Source organism: Sus scrofa, chromosome X (genome assembly GCF_054392235.1).
Source record: "Sus scrofa isolate SSC_HxYL_T2T_F1_AM1 chromosome X, Sscrofa_HxYL_maternal_Yorkshire_Landrace_v2.0, whole genome shotgun sequence".
In the NCBI taxonomy this organism is placed as follows: Eukaryota; Metazoa; Chordata; class Mammalia; order Artiodactyla; family Suidae; genus Sus; species Sus scrofa.
The window spans coordinates 47925884-47948908 of record NC_139401.1 but is presented as its reverse complement, the minus strand read 5'-3'; the positions used below and the strand labels follow the sequence as shown (position 1 = coordinate 47948908).

Below are 23025 nucleotides of genomic sequence, written 5' to 3'. Positions count from 1 at the left end.
AGAAGAACAAACCCATTAGTAGGTACAACAAATGATAACTTCTAATTGAGAGAAATCCATTATTTGGGCTAAGCTTAAATAGCTACTGTTTAGAAGTCTCATAAATGACTATATATGTAAACACCTTTTACAAGTAGGAAAACTTCATTTTTCTTTAAGAAAATTAGTTAACAGTAAGAGTGAGGAGAGGCTGTTAGAATAATTAGACTGTGCATAAATTGTATAAGGCAATGCACTTAGGACAAATTTTGGTCACTTTCACACAAACTGGTAGCTATTAAGTATGCCTGTTGTAAGAACCAGACAAATCCAGTTTTGCCAAAGCATAACCTAAACCATGTCTGTTACTGAAACAATCTGAAAATGAGGAAAACCACGTGTCTTCTAGACCTTGCTATAATGGTACTCAGACACTTTAGACCTAGAACCATCTCTGCCCTCCCTCTGAGACCCAGTGTTCCCATGTCAGGTCTGTGAAGGGGATAGTTTTGTGGCTAAATAAAGACGGGAGTTCCTGTTGTGGCTCAGGGGGTTAGAAACCTGCCTAGTATCCATGAAGATGTGAGTTCAATACCTGGCCCCACTCATTGGGTTAAGGGTCTGGTGTTGCCATGAACTGTGGAGTACGTTGCAGACACAGCTCAGATCCTATGTTGCTGTGGCAGCTGCAACTCCAATTCTACCCCTAGCCTGGAAAGTTCCACTTGCTGCATGTACAGCCCTAAAAAGCAAAAAAAAAAAAAAAAAAAAAAAAAAAAAAAGAAGAAGAAGTAATACCCTGCCTGGCTCCAGGCTCTCATTATAGGGTGCACATAACACTACTCTCTGTACCTGACCCCCAAGTGGCATACTAGGCCAGGTCCTTCTAATTGGCCTCACTGCTCATAGGATAAATCCCTGACTACTTGCATACAAGGAGCTTTGTGATCGATCTCCTTTGTATCTATCTCTTCTCCAGCTAGGACTTCTAACACATCCTCACACTCATCATTAGTTCTAGACAATTCTCCAAACATGTCATGCAGTCTCATTCCTCCATGCTTTCAGAGAGGCAGGTTCCTCTGCCTGAAAATCCCTCCCCTGACCTCTTGCATTTAACCAATTCCAGATTGACCTTTAGTGTCAACTCAGATTACACCTCTTTTGGAAATTTTATTGTATTAATAAATAAGAGTGTATGGTATTTGGGTAAGATAATTATGCTTTCTGTCTCTCCCTTTAGGCTATGGGCTTCTTGAGGGGAAAAAAAGTAGTTTATACCATTAGGACTTATCACAATGGCCCTACCTCATTGTAAACACTTCAGAAATACAGAGTAGTAATATCTTATGAAGGATGGATTCATGAAAACTTTATTGTGAGCTTCATATTCTGGAGATATTTTATGTTGGCTTCCCCTTCCCAACACAGTGATTAAATATAGGAGTATCTTAAAACCAAGCCTTTCTTGTCTTCTCACTGTATTATCTCTAGACCCTCTTCTGTATTCACTGCATTTCTCTTCCATCAGAAAATTCATCCATACCATGGTTACAGTTCACCTCACATATAAACCTGCCTCCCAAATGTGTATCTCTAGTTCAGATCCTCTCTTAGTTCCAAAACTTTATGTATTTTTGATGACAATGACATTTTAACATGTCTGAAATTGAACATGTGATTTTTCCCTCTCAAAACTTGTTGCTTCCAGTGTTCTTTATATTTCAGTGACTAATACCCCTATCCAACCAACTAGGAATGCCAAACATCTTAGAGTGATCCTGGATAGCCTCCTTTCTCTCACTCTTCCTACATAAAAATCCCTCACCACGTCCTATCAATTCTATTTCCTAAATATGTGTCAAATCTATTCACTTCTATTACCATAACTATTACCTTCTAAACTACAGCATTAGCCTGATAGGTGTTCTCCCCATATCATCTCTTGCCCTCTATAGTCTATTATTCAGGCTGTATACAGAGTGATATTGCCAAAATCAAAATATGATTATGTCACCCCTTCTCCTGCTTAAGTCATTTTAATGGATTCCAAATCCAGTTCCATTGCCAATGAGGTTCTCTGCATGCTCCAATGTCTAAGGTTGCATCACTTCAGCTTCAGCCTCATTATCTGGTTAAATCTGCTTTAGCAGTTCATCTATGCCTTTGGCTTTTTCCCTCAGGTTATTGAGATATAATTGTCATAAAATACTGTGTAAGTTTAAGGTATACAAGGTGATTATTTGATATACATGTGAATTGTGAAATATTTACCACAATAAGGTTAGTTAATACATCCTTCACCTCATATAATTACTATTTTGTTGTTGCTGTTGTCATTGTTATGGTGAAAACATACCCTCATAGCAACTTTCAAGTATATGATGCAGTGTTATTAACTATAGTCATTGTGCTGTGCTTTAGATCTCCAGAACTTATTCATCTTACAACTGAAAGTTTATACCCTTTGACCAACATCTCCTCATTTCCCCAATTCCTCATCCCCTGGAGACTAACATTCTACTCTGTATTTCTGTTAGTTTGATGTTTTTAGATTCTATATATGTGAGATCATATAGTATTTGTCTTTCTCTGATTGACTTTTGCACATAGCATAATGCTCTCAATGACTTAAAAGATATATGTAGAACATTCCATCCAAAAGCAGCAGAATACACATTCTTTTCAGGTACATGTGAAACATTCTCCAGGGTAGGTCACATGCTAGGCCACAAAACAAGCCTCAGTAAATTTAAGAAAAATGAAATCATATCAAGCATCTTTTCCAACCACAATGCTATGAGATTAGAAATCAACTACAAGAAAAAAAAAACCTGTAAAAACACAAACACATGGAGGCTAAACAATATGTTAGTGAAAAACCAATAGATCACCAAAAAATCAAAGAGGAAAACAAAATGTACCTAAAGACAAATGACAATGAAAACACAATGATCCAAAACCTATGGGACATAGAAAAAGCACTTCCAAGAGGGAAGTTTATAGCAATACAAGCCTACCTCTGGAAATAAGAAAAATCTTAAATAACAAAAACTTACACCTAAAGCAACTAGAGGAAGAAGAACAAACCAAACCCAACGTCAGTAGAAGGAAATAAATCATAAAAATTTGAGCAGAAATAAATGAAATGAAGATGAAGAAAATGGTAGAAAAGATTACTAAAACTAAAAGCTGGTACTTTGAAAAGATAAAATTGGTTAACCAGACACACTAACAAAAAGGGAAAAGGCTCAAATCAACAAAATTAGAAATGAAAAAGGAGAAGTTACAACTAATGCCACAGAAACACAAAGGATCATAAGAGACTATTACAAGCAACTATATGCAAATAAAATGGACAACCTAGAAGAAATGGACAACTTCTCAGGAAGGTATAATCTTCCAAGACTGAAACAGGAATAAGTAGAAAATACTAATGGACCAATCACAAACACTGAAATTAAAACTGTGATTTAAAAACTTCCAACAAACGAAAGTCCATGCCCAGATGGCTTCACAGGCAAATTCCATCAAACATTTAAAGAAGAGTTAACACCTATCTTCTGAAACTCTTTGAAAACATTGCAATTTTTCACCCTTGAGTGTAATGTTAGCTGTGAGTTTGTTATATATGGCTTTTATTGTTTTAATGTCCCTCGTATACACAATTTGTTGAAAGTTTTTATTATAAAAGGATGTTTAAATTTTTCAAATGCTTGTTCTGCATCTGTTGAGATAATCACATGATTTTGTCTTTTATTCTATTAATGTGGTGTCATATTTATTAATTTGTGTATGTTGAGCCATCCTTGTATCCAAGGGATAAATATCACCTGATCATGATGTATGATCCCTTCAAAATACTATTGAATTCATTTTGCTAGTATTTTTTTTGAGAATTTTTGCATCTATATTCATTAGAGATACTGGTCTATAGTTTGCTTTTCTTGTAGTATCTTTATCTGGCTTGGGTATCAGGGAATGCTGGCCTTGTGAAATGAGTTTGAGAGTGTTACCACGACTTAATTATTTGGAAGTTTGAGCAGAGTTGGCATTGATTCTTTTTTTAAATGTTTAGTAGATTTCACCCACTGAAGCCATCTGGTGCTGGGCTTTCTTTTATTGGATTACTAATTCAATCTTCTTGCTTGTTATTAGTCTGTTCATATTTTCTATTTCTTTGGTACATTGTCTGTTTCTAGGAATTTTTCCATTTCTTCTTCATTGTTCAATTTGTTGGCATATAATTATTCATAGTAGTCTCATTATATTTTGTAATATCATTTATAATTTTTGTCTTCTTTTTTTCTTAGTAAGTATAGCTAAAGTTTGTCAGCTTTGTTTATCTTTTCAAAAAAACCCAACTCAATTTTATTGATCTTTTCTACTGTTTTTCTATTTTTGATTTATTTTTTCCATGATATTTGTTTTCTCCATAATTCTGACAAATTTTGCTGAGTTTTTTTTCCTAGTTCCATGAGGTTGTTTATTTGAGAACTTTCTTTTTTCTTAATGTAGGCTTTATAACTATCAACTTCCCTTTTAGTACTGCTCTTGCTTCATCCTATAAGTTTTGTTATGCTATGTTTAAATTTTCATTTAAAAGTTATTTGATTTCCCTTTTGATTGCATCTTTGACTCATTGATTGTTCAGGAGTATGTTAATGTCCACATATTTGTGAATCTTCCAGTTCTCCTTCTTTTATTGATTTCTAGTTTCATGTCATTGTGGTCAGAAAAAGATAGTTGATATGTTTTCAATCTTTTTAAATTTGCTAAGACTTCTTTTGTGACATAACATATAATGTGTCATGGAGAATGTTCCATGTGCACTTGAGAAGAATTTGTATTATGCTGGTGTTGGATGGAATGTTTTTTACATGTCTGTTAGGTTCATTTGGTCTAAAGTATAGTTCAAGGGAGTGCCCTGGTGGCCTAGCAGTTAAGGATTTGACATTGTCACTGCTGTGACTTGGGTTCAATCCCTAGGCTGGGAACTTCCACATGCCACCAGTAAAGCCAAAATAAATAAATAAAATACAGTTCAAATCCAATGTTTCCAGATCGATTTGCTATCTGGGTGACCTATCCATTGTTGAAACTAGGGTATTGAAGTCCCTACTGTTATCATGTTGTCTATTACTCCCTTCAGGTCTGTTAGTGTTTGCTTAATATGTTTAGATGTGCTGATAGTGGGTGCATATATATTTACAATTGTTGTCCTCCTGATGAAACGAGCCCTTTATCATAGCCTTCTTTGTCTCTTGTTAACAATTTTTGACTTAAAGTCCGTTATGTCTAAAGAATGAAATTTTGCCCATTGGAGAAACATGGATGGACCTGGAGGACATTATGCTAAGTGAAATAAATAATACAAAGAAAGACAAACACTGTATGATATCACTTATATGTATAACCTAAAGATAAATATAGAGAACAAACAAGTGGTTACCAGTGAGGAGAGGAAAGAGGGAGGGCAATATAAGGGTAGAGGAAAAAAGGGGTTGTTATGGGATTATATGAAATCCTGTGTGAGAAACTTTTGAAAATTGTAAAGCACTATAGAATTTAAAGAATGTTTCATTCAATAAAAATTAAAGTCTGTTTTGTCTGATAGACGAATGGTACTCCATTCTTTTTTGGTTTTCATTTCTGTGGAATATCTTTTTCATCCCTTTACTTTGAGGCTATGTGTATTCTTGAAGCTAAAGTGTCTCTTAGAGGCAACATATACCTGGGTCTTGTTTTTATTCCATCATTAAGTCATTTTTACCTTTTGATTGGAGAATTTAACCTATTTATATTCAAAGTAATTAATATATAAGGACTTACTATTGACATCTTATTGTTTTGTGGTTGTTTCAAAGTTCCTTTGTTCCTTTTTTCTTCCTTACTGTCTTCCTTTGCGAATCAATGATTCGCAAAGGAAGTAGTATACTTTGATTCCCTTCTCTTTATCTTGTGTTCATCTGTTATAGGTTTTTATTTTGTGGTTACCCTGAGGCTTACTTGAAACATTTTATTGATATAAGTCTATTTAAGCTAGTAGCAGCTTAACATTGATTGCACACAAAAACTCTGCCCTTTTATTCTCATTTTGTTTTTGATGTCACAATTTACATATTTTATATTGTGTAGCCATTAACAAATCATTGTAGCTATTTTTAATGCTTTTGTCCTTCAACTTTTATACTAGAGCCATGTGGTCAACACACCAAATTACAGTATTAGTATTCTAAATCTGACTCTCTACTTAATATTATCAGTTTGTTGTATGTTTTCTTATGTTTTCATATTACTAATTAGCATCTTTTCATTTCAGCTTGAAGAACTCCTTTTAGCATTTACTGTAAGGCAAGTCTTGTGGTGATAAACTCCCTCACTTTTGTTTTTTTTTGTGGAGGCTTTATCTCATCTTCATTTCTGAAGGACATTGTTAGGTAAAGTCATCTTGGTTGGGAGTTTTTTCCTTTCAGCGCTTTGAATATGTATATCTCACTCTCTCTTCATCTGTAAGGTTTTTCCTTAGAAATCCACTGATAGCCTTATGGTATCCCCTTTATGAGAGATTTTTTTCTCTTGCTACTTTTAAACTATCTCCTCCATTTGATTTGAGACAGTTTTATTATAATGTTTCTTTTTTTTTCCTTTTTAGGGCCTCACCCATGGCATATGTAAGTTCCCAGGCTAGGAGTCAAATCGGGGCTGTAGCTGCCAGCCTATGCCACAGCCACAGCAGTGTGGGCTCCAAGCTGCATCTGCGACCTACACTATAACTCACTGTGATGCCAGATCTCTGACCCACTGAGCAAGGCCAGGGATTGAACCCACATCATGGATACTAGTCAGATTTGTTTCCAATGTGCCACAATGGGAAGTCATATGATGTTTCTTAGAGAAGATTGTTTTGGATTGAAATTATGGGGAGGCCTCCTAGCTTCATGAACTTGGGTGTCCAAATCTCTTCCCAGGTTTGGGAAGTTCTCGGACATTATTTAAACTTTATCATCTTCTCCTTCTGGGACTCCAATGATGCATAGACTCTTTCTTTTATTGGTGTCCTGTGAGTCCTATAGGCTTTTTTTTTTTTATTCTTTTTGCTTCTGTGACTCAATGATTCCAAATGATCTGATTTTTTCCTTTTCTGTTTGGTCCAATCTGATGATGAAAGCTCTCTATTGAATTCCTCAGTTCAGTCATTGTATCTTCAGCTCCACAATTTCTGTTTCGTTCTTCTTTATGTTTCCTATCTCTTTGTTGGACTTTATATTTTGCTTTTGTATTATATCTTGATTTTGTTAAATTGTTCATCTGTGTTCTTTTGTAGTTCTCTCAGCATCTTTAGAAAAATTATTTTGAATTCTTTGGCAATTCACATAACTCCATTTATTTGAGGTCAGTTACTGAAAGTTTACTATGTTCCTTTGGTGGTGTCATATTTCCCTGCTTATTTTTGATCCCTCTAATATTCCATAGGTTTCTCCACATTTGAAGAAGCAGTCATATCTTCCAAACTTTATAGACTGACTGTGGTAAGGAAAGGCCTTCACTTGCAAGTGGGGCATGCTGGAGCATGATGTGACCTTGGATCTAGTGGTGCAGGGCACAAGTGCAGAGGCATGTGGTAGCTCCAGGTCTGCGGGGGGTCTTGATGTCTTGTCAATTCAAGCTGCTGGGGCCCACAGCATCAATAAATGTGTGGTAAGCACTGTGGAGGATTTGCAGGCTACAGGGGCTGTTGTGTTCATCAGGTGTACCTCCAGGTCTAGCAGCTAGGGACCATGGCAGGTAGTGGTGGTAATTAGAGTGGCATGCACATGCTTGGCAATAGGGGTTAGCTGCAGATGCCTGTATAGTGTGTGTGTTGGGGGGGTGCGACTTGAAGACACACACACAGTGATGGGGGCCAGGGCAGCAGTAAAGGCCTGAGCCAACTGTGGGTTTACTAGCACTATGGAGACCCTAGATATTGGCATGCACTCCTGTGGCTGTACAATATCCCCATGAGTACTCACACAGCAGTAGAGGCCAGGGAAGAAAGATAGGTGGAGTTATGGAGGTAAGAAGCTGGAAGGGCTAACTGTAGGTGGAACCAGTGGTTCAAGCTAAATGCAGGAGACAGGACCGGAGCCAGATCCACAGCAGTTTCAGGGGCCTTGTTTGTTGGCATGTACTCTAGTGGCTGCAGGATCTCCACATGGATGTGTGCACAACAGTGGATGTGGGTGATGTTGGTCAGGCCAGGGGTGTGCAGGTATATAGCTGGAAGAAAGGGGAGGCTAGCTGCAAGTGAGCCCATTGGTATTGGCCATTGACTGGATATAAGGCCAAATATAAGCCCACAAGAAGCCATGAGAGCCTTGACTATAGAATCTTGCCATGGACACAGACATAGCAGTAGAGGTCAGTGATGAGAGGCAGGAGGGTGGTGGTCAATAGCACATCTAGATGGACTGGCTGCAAGCACTCAGGATCAGCCACAGGGATATGGGCTAGTATCTTGCATTTACATGTCTGCAGAGGCCTGGGATGGCTGCCAATGCAGGTATCAGGCTTCACCAGGAGCAGAGGATAGAGGGAGCATGGAGGGTCTTGGGTAGCTGGCATTTGTCAATGAAAATGCCTTTGGGGCAAAAACTGGTGAAATCTGCAGGAAAGCCACACAGGCTCTGCTGGTCATTGGTTTCTTTAGTGGCAAATTTGCTGGGATCCTCTACAGAGCAGGCCACTGGGAACCACAGATTCTCCTGATACATAGCTAATGCTGGTAGCCTTGCTTTCTTCCTTGTTCCTTGCCACTTCTATATGTCTCAGCTTTGCTGGTGTCTGGGTGAGATAAAACTGAAATGGGTCCTCCTGTGGTGCCCTGAAAGCCTGGGGAAGGTGGTCACACCCCATTCTCCCTTTCCTGGAAATGGAACTCTTTCAGCTGGGGAGTTACTTCTTGGCACTGAGTAATGTCAGCTTAGGGATGAGATGATGCAGACAAAATGAAGCTGTTCTTCCTTCTCTTTTTGTGTTGTTATTCTTAAGTTTTTTGTTCCACTGTGTGGCTGAAGTTTCTTAAGTGGACACTGGTGGTCTCTAAGAGCTGTTTCTGTTTGTGGATAGCTATGTAATTATTGATCTTTGTGGAAGGACAGAGGCTTGGCCTCCTACTTCACCATTTTGATGACATAACTCCTTAGCTTTGACTTTGATTTTTTTTTGTCTTTTTAGGTCCACACCTATGGCATATGGAGGTTCCCAGGCTAGGGGCCGAATCGGAGCTGTAGCTATTGGCCTACTCCACAGCCACAGCAATGCAGGATCCAAACTGTGTCTATGACCTACACCACAGCTCACAGCAATACCGGATCCTTAACCCAATGAGCAAGGCCAGGGATCAAACCCATGTCCTCATGGATATTAGTTGAGTTTGTTATCCACTGAGCCATGACAGGAACTCCTGGCTTTGATATTTAAAAACTGAATATATTGATATTTAAATTTGATATTTGATATTTAAAGACAGAGCCAATATATTTTTCAGCTTTGAACTAATTACCTTTTTTTTTTTTTTGCAGTGACAAACAATTCCTAAATTTCAGTGGCTTACAACAATAAACATTACCTGTGATTCTTACATGAGGTTCTAATGGTTAGTTACACCTTTGCTGTTTGGCTGGGTTCAGGTGGCTTCATGAATTTTCTCATTCAATGATCCAAGCTAAAGGAACTTCCACTCCCTTTGGCACACTCATCTTTTGTTGGAAGGCTAAAGCTTGAGGGAGAAAGAGCCAAACCATAAAAGGGTATTTAAACCTTCCCTCATGTAGAGTATACCATGTCCACTATATTAATCATCTATTATTGCTGTATAATAAATTACAAAAGACTTAGTGGCTTACAACTCATTTATTATCTCACATTCCCCATGAGTCAGGAGTCTGGACATTGCTTAATTGAGTTCACTGCTTAAAAATTTCACCAGCTAATTGCTGGCTGTCAGCTAAAGGCTACCCTCATCTCCTAAATGCTTCCCTCAGCTCCTAGAGGCTTCCCACAGTTCCTAGAGGCCTCTCCACAGTTCCTTGCAGTGTGAAAACAGAGACGATGACTCCATGAAGGCAGCAAGAAAAGTCTCTAAGGCGAATATTCTAGCAAGACCAGATCTTACATCATGTAATATAATCATGGAAGCATCATTTCATCACCTTTGCCATATTCTATCAATTAGAGACATGTTACATGTCCCATCCACACTCAAGGGGAATGGATTACACAAGGTCAGGAACAGCGTGAGGTGAGGATCATGGAGACTATTCTAGAGTCTGTACACCATATCTGCTTACATTCTATTGACTAGAGTGAGGCACATGACTGGCCAATCCCAAAGACAATGGGGCAGTAAGGTATACTCTGCCTACAGAGTAGGAAAGGAATAAATAATTTTGAACATATAATACAATCTACCAAAAACTTAATTTCTGGCATTCTTAAACTTGTGTGTAATCAATAATCATATGATCACCTGTCGTATTCATTAGCATAAAAAATGATAGTAATATGAATAAGGGAAGTCAGTAGGACTTATTGTTAATATCTTAATACTCACTGTTAAACATAGAAAAACATTCTAGATGGAATTCAAAGAGACTATATTGTCATATATTCTATATGTTTTACTTGTATTAGTCAGTTGAAAAATAAATGTATATCTATTTATGGCAAAAGCAAAATATAACAAAAATTAGTGCTGATTGTGACAACTGTTGGTTTTACCTCTATAAAACTTAAAACGTTCATATCACTAAATGGAGAGATATACTGTTAATATATACAAATTTTGAGAGAGTGCATTCACTAGATAGCCTTAGGAAGGCTATTATATCAATTTCAAACTAAAAAGTCTTTAAAATTTTTAAGTAACAGAGATCCAAATATAATTCTAAAATGTAGACTTGTTTGAGGTATTAGCATTCATAACAATAAGTAAAATATCCTTTAAGAACATACTTAATTTTTAGTTATTGATTTAATTATTCTTTCAAGAAAAAAATCTCTTATTTGGGAATTGTTTACATCTTATAAGGATGGCTTAAAACCAGTATGTCAACTTTCCCACCTAAAATTTTTCAAGGAAGGAAAATCTAAAAGCAAAATTAAATAAATCTTTCCAAAGGAAATGACAATGAAACTAAAACCTGAAAGAGTTAGCCAGGCAAAAGTAGAATGAATACAGTGGAGGAAGATTCCCAATACAAGGAAGTGGAATATAAAAGAATTAGAAGGCTAAGTACATGTGAGAAGGGCTGAAGTCCTATGGGGAAGGTGTATTACTTTACTAGGCTACCACAAGTTAATTACCTAAAACAACATACATTTATTATTTCACAGTTTCTATGAGTCAAGAAAGCAGGCAAAGTTTAGCTTGGTTCTCTGCAACTCTGCAAGGCTGCAATCAAAGGCTTAGCCAAGTCTGGGCCCTAATCTAGAGGCTCGACTAGGGAAGGGGCCACTTCCAAGCTTACTCCAGTTGTTGGCAGAATTCACTTTCTTGTGGCTTTAGGAATCATGGTAGGTTGTCTCTTCCAAGTCAACAATGGAGAAAGGGAGGGAGGGAGAGAGAGAGACTCTATAACAAGTTAGCTGGTGATATGGCCAGGATGGCAGGGTAGGAAGACCCTGAGCTCAGCTTCTTCCAAGGACACACAAAAATACAACTATTTACATAGTAACTATATATGATAATTAACTGAAGACTAGCAGAGAATATTTTCCACAACTAAAGATATAAAGAAGGAATCACAATGAGAAGGGTAGGAAGGAAAGAGACACAGTATAATCAAGACCCACACTCTCAGGTAGGCAACCCACAAATGGGAGGATAATTACAACTGCAAAGGTTCTACACAAGGAGTGAAGGGTATGAGGCCTACATCAGTTTCCCCAGCCTGGGGGTTCTTAGCAATGGGAAGACAAGCCCCTAAAACTTCTGGCTTTGGATGCCAGTTGGACTTGCATATGGGAGAACTGGATAACTATAGGAAACAGAGACTCTTTCATGTGAAAGGCACATAAAAACTCTCACATGCTACAAGTTCCAGCACAGGGGAAATAATTTGAAAAGAACAGAGGCCAGATGCACTTGCTGGTCTCCGAGAGCCTTGTGGAGAAACAGATGGCAACTGGGATGCCCTGTGGGAACACAGGTGCTGGCACCACCCACTTTGGGGAACTCATTCTACCATGAAGACACTGGTAGTAGAAGTACCATTTTGGATTCCTCTCTCTAACCTATGAACACCACCAGGGACTTACCCACTCACTATCAGGTTGGCACCAAACTTGGGACACCCAGGCCCCATAGCCAATAACATTGGGTTCCCTGCCCTGCCCACCAGAAATTGAGCACCAGCACCAGGACTCACTGGGCCACAGAGCCAGCCATGCTGGGACCAAGCTTTGCCCACCAGTGGATTGGGAGACCCCATGTAAGACAGGGCCTAGTAGCCAACCAGGCTAGGGGTCAGTCCCATCTACCAATCTACCCACAGTAGTCAGGCCTGTCACAAGAGAGCTTCCCACCCAGCCCACATATGGAAAATCCCTAGAGCACATAGTTCCAGTCACCAGAGGGGAGTGCACAGCTGGGCCCATAGGATGTCTCCAATATGAGTCCATTTCTCCAAGATCAGGAAATGTGACCAACCTACCCAATACCTAGAAATAAACAGAGAATTGAGAAAAATGAGGAGACAATGGAATATGTTCCGAATGAAGGAACAGGACAAAACCTTAAAAATAAACAAAAGGAAATAATCTATCTAATAAAGGGTTCAAGGCTATGATCATAAAGAGGCTTAATGAACTTGGCAGAAGGATTAGTGAATACAATGAGAAATTTAACAAAGATTTAGAAAATATAAAGAAAAACCAAGAGTTCCTGCCATGATTCAGTGGGTTAAAAATCTGACTGCTGTGGCTCACGTTGCTGAGGAGACACAGGATTGATTCCCAGCCTGGTGCAGTGGGTTAAAGGATCCAGCACTGCTGCAGCTGTGGCTCAGATTCAATCCATGGCCCAGGAACTTCCATATGGTTCAGATGCGACCATAAAAAATAGAGCTGAAAAATACAACCTCTGAAATTAAAAATACACTAGAAGTAATCAGCAGTAGATTTTATGATACAGATGAATGTATCAGTGAGCTGGAAGAAAGAGCAGTGGAAATCACCCAAGCTGAACAGAAAATACAATTTTTAAAAATAAGGATAGTTTAAGAGACCTCTGGGACAACATCAAGCATACTAACTTTCACATTATAGGGGTCTCAGAAGAAAATAGAGAGAAAGAGACAGAAAACATAGGTCTTAATTAAATCATACATTAGACCAGATGGACTTAATAGATATATGGAGAACATTCCATCCAAAATCAGCAGAATACACACTCTTTTCAAGGACACATGAAACATTTTCTAGGATAGATTACATGCTAGGCCATAAAACAAGTCTCAATAAATTTAAAGAGAATGACATCATTTCCATCATCATTTCTTTGTAAATCAACTACAAGAAAAAAACTGCAAAAACTCAAACATGTGGAGGCTAAACAATATGCTACTAAACAAACAATGTGTGACTGAAGAAATAAAATAGCAAATAATATCTTGAATCAGCTGAAAATAGAAACACATTGATCTCCAAATCTATGGGATGATAGAAAAGCAGTTCTAAGCCTACCTTAGGAAACAAGAGAAATCTCAGATAAAACAATCCAACTTTACACCTAAAGGAACTAGAAAAGAAGTACCAAAAAAAGTTAGAAGGAAAGAAATAACAAATATAAGACCAAAAATAAATAAAATAGAAACCAAAAAAATAGAAAAGATCAATACAACTAAGAGGTAGCTCTTTCAAAAGAGTCAAAATTGATAAATCTTTAGTCAGACTTATCAAGAAAAAAGAGAAAGAAGAGGTCAAAATAAATAAAATTATAAAGGAAAGAGGAGAAATTACAATTGACACCACAGAAATACAAGAGATCATAAGATATTCCCACTAAAAATTATACACTGATAAAATGGACAACCTAGAAGAAATGGAAAAATGCCTCAAAATGTACAATTTCTCAAGACTGAATTGGGAAGATATGGAAAATATGAACAGATTGGTTATCAGTAATGAAACTGAATCAATAATAATAATAAACAACTCCTAAAAAACAAAAGACCAAGAGCAGATAGCTTCACAGGAGGATTCTACCAAACCTTTAAAGAAGACCTAACACCTATCCTTATATAACTATTTAAAAACATTAAAGAGGAAGGAACACTTTCAAACTTATTCTATGAGGATAATATTACCTTGACACCAACATCCATTTATGATAAAAACTCTCCACAAAGTGGGTATAGAAGGAGCATACCTCAACATAATAAACCTATAGCTAAATCATACTCAATAGTGAAAATCTGAAAGCATTTCTTCTAAGATTGGGAACAAGAAAAAGATATCCACACTCACCAATTTTTTTAACATAGTATTGGAAATCCTCACCATAGCAATCAAACAAGAAAAATAAATAAAAAGAATGCCAAATTGGAAAGGAATAAGTAATAGTCTCACTGTTTGCAGATGACATGATGCTATATATAGAAAAACCCCAAACATTCCACCAAAAAGAATTAGACTAATAAATGAATTCAGTAAAGTTGTAGGACACAAATTAACATACAGAAATCTGTTGTTTTTCTAGACTAACAACAAACTAACAGAAAGTAAAATTAAGAATACAATACCCTTTATGATTGCATCAAAAGAAGAAAATACCTAGGAATAAATTTAACCAATGAGGCAAAAGACCTGTATTCAGACAAATATAAGACATTGACAAAAGAAATTGAAGATGACATAAATGAGAAGATATACTGTGCTCATGGAGTAGAAAAATTAATATTATTAAAATGATCATACTATCCCAGGCAATCTACAGATTCAATACAAACCCTATCAAAATAACAATGGGATTTTTTACAGAACTAGAATAAATAATTCTAAAATTTGTATGGAAACACAAAAGGCCCTAAATAGCCAAAATAATCTTGACAAAGAACAAAGCTGCATGAAGTTGCGGGTTCTATCCCTGCCCTTGCTCAGTGGGTTAACAATCCGGCATTGCCGTGAGCTGTGGTGTAGGTCACAGACGCGGCTCGGATACCACATTGCTGTGGCTCTGGCATTGGCTGGCGGCTATAGCTCTGATTAGACCCCTAGCCTGGGAATCTTAAGCAAAAAGACAAAAAAAAAAAAAAAAAAAAAAAAAAAGAACAAAGCTGGAGGCATAATACCCCCCTGATTTCAAACTATACTGTAAAGCTACAGTAATCAAAACAATATGGTACTGGCACAAAACCAGACACATAGATCAATGGAACAGAATAGAGAGCCCAGAAATAAACTCACACTTATAAGGTCAATTTATGGCAAAAGAAGCAGGAATATACAATGGGGAAAACACAGCTTCTTCAATAAATGGTGTTTGGAAAACTGGACAGCTACATGCAAAATAATCAAACTGGTCTTCTTTCTCACATCACATATAAAAGTGAACTAAATGAATTAAAGACTTAAATGTAAGACCTGAAACCATAAAACTCCTGGAAGAACATAAGCAGTATGCACTTTGACATTGGTTTTGGTAATTTTTTTTTTAATTTATCTCCTCAGACAAGGAAAACAAAAGCAAAAATAAACTAAAAAGACTTGCAAAGTGAGGGACACTATCCACAAAATGAAAAGGCAGCCTACTGAATAGAAGGTATTTGCAAATGATGTATCTGATGAGAGATTAATATCTAAAATATACAAAGAACTCATATCATTCAAAATCAAAACCAACAAAAACAAAAATTAAAATTTTGCAGAGGACTTAAATGGACCTTTTACCAAAGAGGACATATAAATGGCCAAAAACATGGAAAATGCACAATATCACTAACCATCATGGAAATGCAAATCAAAACTACAATGCAATATCACCTCACTTTTGTCAGAATGGCTATTATCAAAGAGACAACAAATAACAAGTGTTGGCAAAGATGTGGAAAAAATGGTACCCTTATGCACCGTTGGTGGGAATGTAAATTGGTGCAGCCACTACAGAAAATAATATGGATAATTAAAAATAGATCTTTCATACAATCCAGCAATTCCGCTTCTTGGTATTTTCCCAAAGGGGGGGGGAAACTTATTTGTAAAGATATATACACATATATTTCAATGTTCATTATTTGCAATAGCCAAGATATGGAGGCAAACTAAGTGCCCATCAATACATTAAATGGAATATTACCTAACCATAAAGAAGAATGAAATCTTGCCATTTGCCATAACATGGATGTATTTAGCAGGTATTTTACCAAGTGAAATAAATCAGATAAAGATGAATACTGTATGATTTCACTTACATGAGAAATATAAAAAATAAAACAAACAAAACCAACATAACAAAGCAGAAACAGACTCAGAGATAGAGAAAACAAACTGGTGGCTGCCAGAGGGAAGTGGCAGGATGACTGAAACAAGTGAGATTAATAAGTATAAATTTCCAGTTATAAAATAAATGTCATGGGAATGTAATGTACAGTGTAGGGAATATAGTCAATAACATTGTAATAGCTTTGCATGCTGACAGCTGATAACTAAACATATCGTGGTGATAATTTTGTAATGTATAAAAATATCAAAACGCTATGTTGTATACCTGAAACTAATATAATAAGTCAATTATATTTCAATTCAAAAAATAAAACAAGTTGCCTAGCAAGATAGAGTCATATGTAATATAATGTATTCACAGGAATGACATCCTATCATTTTCTTTTGGTTAAAAGCAAGCCACTGGTCCTGCCCACATTCGCTGGGAGGGGATTACACAGAAGTGTGAATTCCAAGTGACGGGAAAGGGCTACCTGAAAACCCGTCCATCACAGAGAAGTATGGTGGTGCCAGGTAGGTTCATCTAATTCACAGTTTGGGCAAATGCAGCTTGGCCAAGTATCAAGAACAATATTCAGCCAAAGCTAAGGCCAACACCCAAATCCTCATTATATGTTGAAACTTTTGTATATAAGAGTAAATTTGAAATTACATAAAAATATTAACCATAAATTTATTATTTAAATGTTAGTAGTCGATTTTTTAAAGTTTGTTCATAATCTGGGAAGAAAATTTCTAAGCACTGTCACACTGCCTACGATACTGTTGACCTTTCCTTCATAACATTTTTACAGCCACATCTTTACATTTATTTGTATGACTAGTTGATTAGTATTTGAACATTATGCTAAACTAATCTCCAGGAGAACAGGAGCTTGTGCCCAGTTTTGCTTATAGAAGTACTTTTGATGGAATAAAGTTTTTGGCTCCCCCACATCCTCTTTGCTCCTACCTATCCCTACCCTTTATGGGAAGGGAGACTGTTAGCATCATATAAGTGCATTAAATTTATTCCATCATAGTTGATCAATAAATAGCAATAGAGGGGTTTATGTACAAGAAAGTTCACTTTAAATTTTTTAATAATTATGAAAATTTGGAAGCAAACTAAATGTCCAACAGTAGGGGAATTATTAGTTATAACATGGTACATCTAATCTATGCAGAAAGAATGGATACTATTATTTTTTTAATTAGGTGGTTACCCTTTTCAGAGATACAGAATACAAACGAGACTGCTGCCCAAGCAATACAACCTGCATTTCCTAATAATAATGTGGCAAAAAAAATAATGTACTTTGGAGTCAAGTAGCTCTAGGTTCAAACTCTTATTCTACCAATCTTGGATGGCCAAATGGAGGTCTGCCAATCTTGAATGAGGTTTGTCTAAAGCAGTGGTTTCCAACAGTAGCATCTGAAGCGGCAACAGTAGCATCAGCTGGGAACACTTTAGCAATGAAAGTTTTCTAGCCTCAACTCAGACCTACTGAATCAGAATCTATTGGGGTGGGGCCAAGCACTCTGTTTTAACAAGCCCTCCAGGTAATTCTGATGGATGCTCAAATGTGAGACCCCCAAATTCAATTCCCATTTGTTTTAGCATCCCATCTTGGTTATACTGGTCTCCAGCCACAAGGTGGCAACCTCTGTCTAAAGTCCTATGGGTTGACCAATGGTTACAGTATGAGTATATCTGGCCTAGTCACCTATCTGTCCAAGAGAGAGTAGGTAGTAATGTGTGTGATACAGGGATGTGAAGAAGTGCGAGATGAGAGAAGAAGCAAAGGGATGGAATGAAGAATAGGTCTGAAGGGGGCTTTATCTTTGCTTTTAACATAGCAAGTGAAAAGGATGAGGAAATATCAGTAGTGGTACTAGGGATGCTGGTATCAGGTTGTTTTTCCTCCTAACAATTCAGCCAATTCTGGGTACAAAACAATGTGCACAAATGTTGGAGCGTTTGTGGGCAACCAATTTCATCTATACTTTTCATCTTTTAACACACACACATGACTCAAAGGCAAGCAGCTCCCCTACACCATCATCTACCCTCTTCCTACCTTTATACTGTAATCATAAATTCCTTATTCACTCCTTTTCCCATTATTGATTTTCTTCTTTTAGTATCTTTCCAGGAGTTCTCGTTGTAGCTCAGTGGTAATGAACCCAACTAGTATCCATGAGAATGCAGGTTCAATCCCTAGACTCACTTAAGGATCTGGCATTGCTGTGAACTGCGGGTGTAGGTCGCAGACAAGGCTCAGATCCCGCATTGCTGTTGCTGTGGTGTAGGCCACCAGATACAGCTTTGACTCAACCCCTAACTTGGGAAATTTCATATGCTGCAGGCACAGCCCTACAAAGACAATAAATAAATAAATAAATAAATAAATAAATAAATAAATAAATAATCTTTCCATAGTTCTCTTTAGAACTCCATGGCACAGTAAAGTAAGCTCAGCCCACAAAAATGTACTTTATCACCTTTCTTTATTGATCCCTTCTTAACTGAGACTTGGTACTCCCTCGAAGGTTACCTTTCTATATAGCCTTCTCTGGCGAAATCTGTTAAGTTTCTTACTCCCCATAAATTACATGGCTTGCTAAAGAGGATAGAGAATGAGAAATCCCAGTAACATAAGTCTCAAAGGAGGATCCAATTTCTCATCTCTGGCAATGGGATCCATGCAGACATGTCACCCAACACCTTAGATTCTATGTTCTGTTGAATATCTCAATTCCATTTCATTTCAGCCACTGCACCCATGACCACACAGTGGATCTCTTCAACACCACACAGTAGATCTTTTCAAGATCTCCAGTGTAGGAAATCTGCACTGGAAGTCTTTTTTGACTCATTTATCTTTTTCTTCTTTCCCACTTTCTATAGATACATGGAATTTTCTTTTCTTTGTTTAAAAGTTATACATCTTATTTTTGTTCTTATTGGGGTTTCCCTTAACATTCATGTTTATTTACCCCTGTTAATTTATCAATATCTATATTTTACTCTTAAAAATACAAGTATTTGAAAAAGCTCCTATGTCATTTGGAGCCCGCCACACTTTCCTGTCGTTCTGATAATTTTAAAACTTTAGTTCTGGGGGATATTTTTTTTTCTTCTTCCTGCCCAGTATTTTGTTTTAATTTTATTGTAATATAGTTGACTTACAAAGTTGTATTAATTTCAGGTGTACAGCAAACTAAATCAAGTTAGTTTTCCCATATAGGTTACCACACAGTATTGAGTAAATTTTCCTGCGCTATACTGTAGGTCCCTGTTACCCATCTATTCTATATATAATAAGCAGTATGTATATATCAATCCCAACCTTAATTTATCCCTCCCCCCACATTTCCCCTTTGGTAAACATATATTTGGTTTTGAAATCCCTGAGTCTGTTTCTGTTTTTTAAGTTCTATTTTATCATTTCTATTAGATTCCACATATTATTAATCTCATATGATATTTGTCTTTCTCTGTCTTACTTCACTGGGTATGATCATTTCTAGGTCCATCCATGCTGCTGCAAATGGCATTATTTCATGCTTTTTTATGGCTGAGAAACATTCCATTGTATATATGCACCACATTTTCTTTATCCAAGCCACTGTTGATGGACATTTAGGTTGACTTCATGTCTTGGCTACTGTAAATAGTGCTGCAAGGAACATTGGGGTGCATGCATATTTTCAAATTAAGGTTTACTCCAGATAGATGCCCAGGAGTGGGATTGCTAGCTCATATGATAGTTCTATATTTAGTTTTTAAAGGAAACTTCATACTGTTCTCCATAATGGGTGCACCAGCTTACATTCCCACCAACAGTGTAGGAGGGGTCCCTTTTCTCCACACCCTCTCCAGAATTTTTTGTTTGTAGATTTTTTGATGATGGCCATTCTGACTGGTATGAGGTGATACCTCATTGTAGTTTTGATTTGCATTTCTGTAATAATTAGTGATGTTGAGCATTTTTTCATGTTTTTTGGCCACCTGTATGTCTTCTTTGGAGAAATGTCTGTTTAGATCTTCTGACCATTTTTGAGTTGCTTGTTTTTTTATGTAAAGCTGTATGAGATGTTTATATATTTTGGAGATTAATCCCTTGTCAGTCGCTTCATTTACAAAGATTTTTTTTCCCATTCTGTGGGCTATCCTTTTGTTTTGTTAATGATTTCCTTTGCTGTGCAAAAGATTTTAAGTCTAATTAGGTCCCATTTGTTTATTTTTGGTTTTATTTTCATTACTCTAGGAGGTGGATCAAAAAAAGTATTGCTGCAATTTATGTCAAAGAGTCTTCTGCTTATCTTTTCCTCTAGAAATTTTATAGTATCTGGTCTAAAATTTAAGCCCTTAATCCATTTTGGTTTTATTTTTGTGTGTGGTGTTACAGAGTGTTCTAATTTCATCCTTTTACATGTAGCTGTCCAGTTTTTCCAGCACCACTTATTGAAGAGACTGTCTTTTCTCTATTGTATATTCTTGCTTCTTTTGTCATAGATTAATTGACCATATGTGTGTGGGTTTATTTCTGTCTGCCCAGTATTTTTAATTTTTCACATCAGCAATACACTATACCATGATATTTAATCACCCTTACTTTCCATATCCCTTGCAACATCTCTTTTTTTCTCTTCTTTTGAAGACTTCCTCCAAACTTGCCTTCAACAAGGATCTTTGTGTGGCAAAACTTCTGAGATACTGTATGCCCCCAGATACTTTTTATTGCTGTATTACACATAAATGAAAAATAACTGGATATAAAATTATAGATTAAAAGTCTTTTTAAACATGATATGTCCAATTCCTTAAAAATATTATTCAATTGTCTTCTTGTATTTAAATAAGTCTGTTATCAGTTTAATTATTTCTTTTGTAGAGAATTTTATTTCTTTCTGGAAGCTTTGAGAAGGCTTTGCTATTTTTAAATTCCATTATAATGTGTGTATTTGTACATGTGTACATATGCATACATATATGTATACATATACATATAAAGGATTTACTTTACCTCTCCTCATCTGTGTCAGCCACAATGTGTTTGAGGAGTGGGGAAGAGAGAGCCACAGAACCTGTTCATCACTTCCATTTGCTGCCAGCATTCCCATTTGCAGCTATTATCAAGGAGTCATCTTGGTACTCTTTGAAATAAGGAGCACTGTTGGGAAGTCACTGTCCCAGGCTGTTATTTACTAGCTTTGGAGACTTTAAAGGGATGGAAGAGTGAATGGCCAATGACGTAGTCCCCACCTTTCAACCTCCCACTCAGCCAAGCAGGGCTTTTTTGCTGAGTAATACACACTGATATATTTACAAATGCTGTTAACTGTGATTTGGGATGTTTCTGCTGATTTCTGTAGTGAAGGGGTAGATATGTAGGGATCATGGCAATTAGAGGAAATACAGGAGTGAAACATCAAGAGCTTTTTTCTTTCCTTTTATAGAGGTACCCGAGGCATATGCAAGTTCCCAGCCAGAGGTAAAATTGGAACTGCAACTGAGGCCCACAGCCACACTGAATCCCTAACCTACTGAGCCAGGCCAGGAATTGAACCCACATATCCACAGAGACAACACTGGGTCCTTTCCCTGGTGAGCCACAATGGGAACTCCAAAAGTTGTCATTAAACTTATCCTCTTACTGCTGCCTTCAAACTAACCTCTATTCCTGACTACTAAAAACAAAAACAAAAACAAAAACACACTAAAAACACAGATATGCAGCTTGAAGTCACCACAACAAATGGCTTCTTTTCTTAGCTGGGCCCTCGCTACCAATCAGTTATCTCTTTGTCAGCTTCTTCTCCCATTTGTTCAGTGCCTATTCAAATCTGTACCACACTCATCAAGCCCTTCCTATCCCTCTTTTTTTTCAGCAATGGGCTGAGGAACCACACTTTACACAACTCCAGAAGTACTCTTTCATATGTGAATAGCAATTTTAGAACACAGTGAAAATTATACCTCTGGTTGTATTAGACTTTAGCACTGCAACGACCTTGAATTCTATGTTAAAGGAAAATGAAGAGAATGAAATGACAAGAATCCAGTAATGAAGCAGAAATCAAGATATTCTGAGATTAAGAAAAACAGAAAATTTTTCATTGGTAGGCCTAAGCTGTGCCTAAAGGAAGTTCTTGAAACAAAAGAAAAATTAAAAAAAAAAAGGAAACTTGGAACATCATTAAAGGAAGAAAGAACAATAGAAGAAAAAATGTATGGGTAAATGTAAGAAACTTTCCTTCTCTTGATTTTTCTAAATTATGTTTGATGATTGAAATAAAAATATAATATTGTCTGATGTGATTCTCAATGTATATAGAGGAAATAGTTCATAAAATTATATTATTAATGCAAGAAAGTGCAGAAATTTAAAAGGAAATACCTCTTTGGAACTAATAAAATGTCTACACAACCTGTGGAGTTTGATAAGTTATGTATGAGTTATGTAATGTCCACAGCAACAACTAAGAAATTCTATATAAAGACATGCACTCAAAAACACTAGCTTATTCAAAATGGAATTCTAAAAAATCTTGAAGTAGCCAACAGGAAAGCAG

General features: G+C 36.7%; 1 protein-coding gene across 29 annotated transcripts in view; it reads left to right on the top strand.

Annotated features, from left to right (window-relative positions):
* The window catches only part of SHROOM4 (shroom family member 4), a 249635-nt gene extending 226869 nt beyond the window's left edge, over positions 1-22766 (top strand). For 10 of the 29 annotated variants that reach the window (XR_014835386.1, XR_002340849.2, XR_014835394.1 and 7 more), the window contains one exon: positions 22342-22766. Coding sequence is in view for 6 of the 29 variants with exons in the window: in XM_085007915.1 (XP_084864041.1) it covers positions 22342-22401 (60 nt within the window). In the remaining 23 variants the exon portion in view is untranslated. Of the gene's footprint in view, positions 1-9545; positions 9620-16859; positions 16978-21909; positions 22058-22341 lie in introns of all 29 variants that reach the window. The other 19 variants (XR_014835389.1, XR_014835384.1, XR_014835383.1 and 16 more) reach the window with 5 other exon arrangements.
* The last annotated feature ends 259 nt before the right edge of the window (positions 22767-23025 follow it).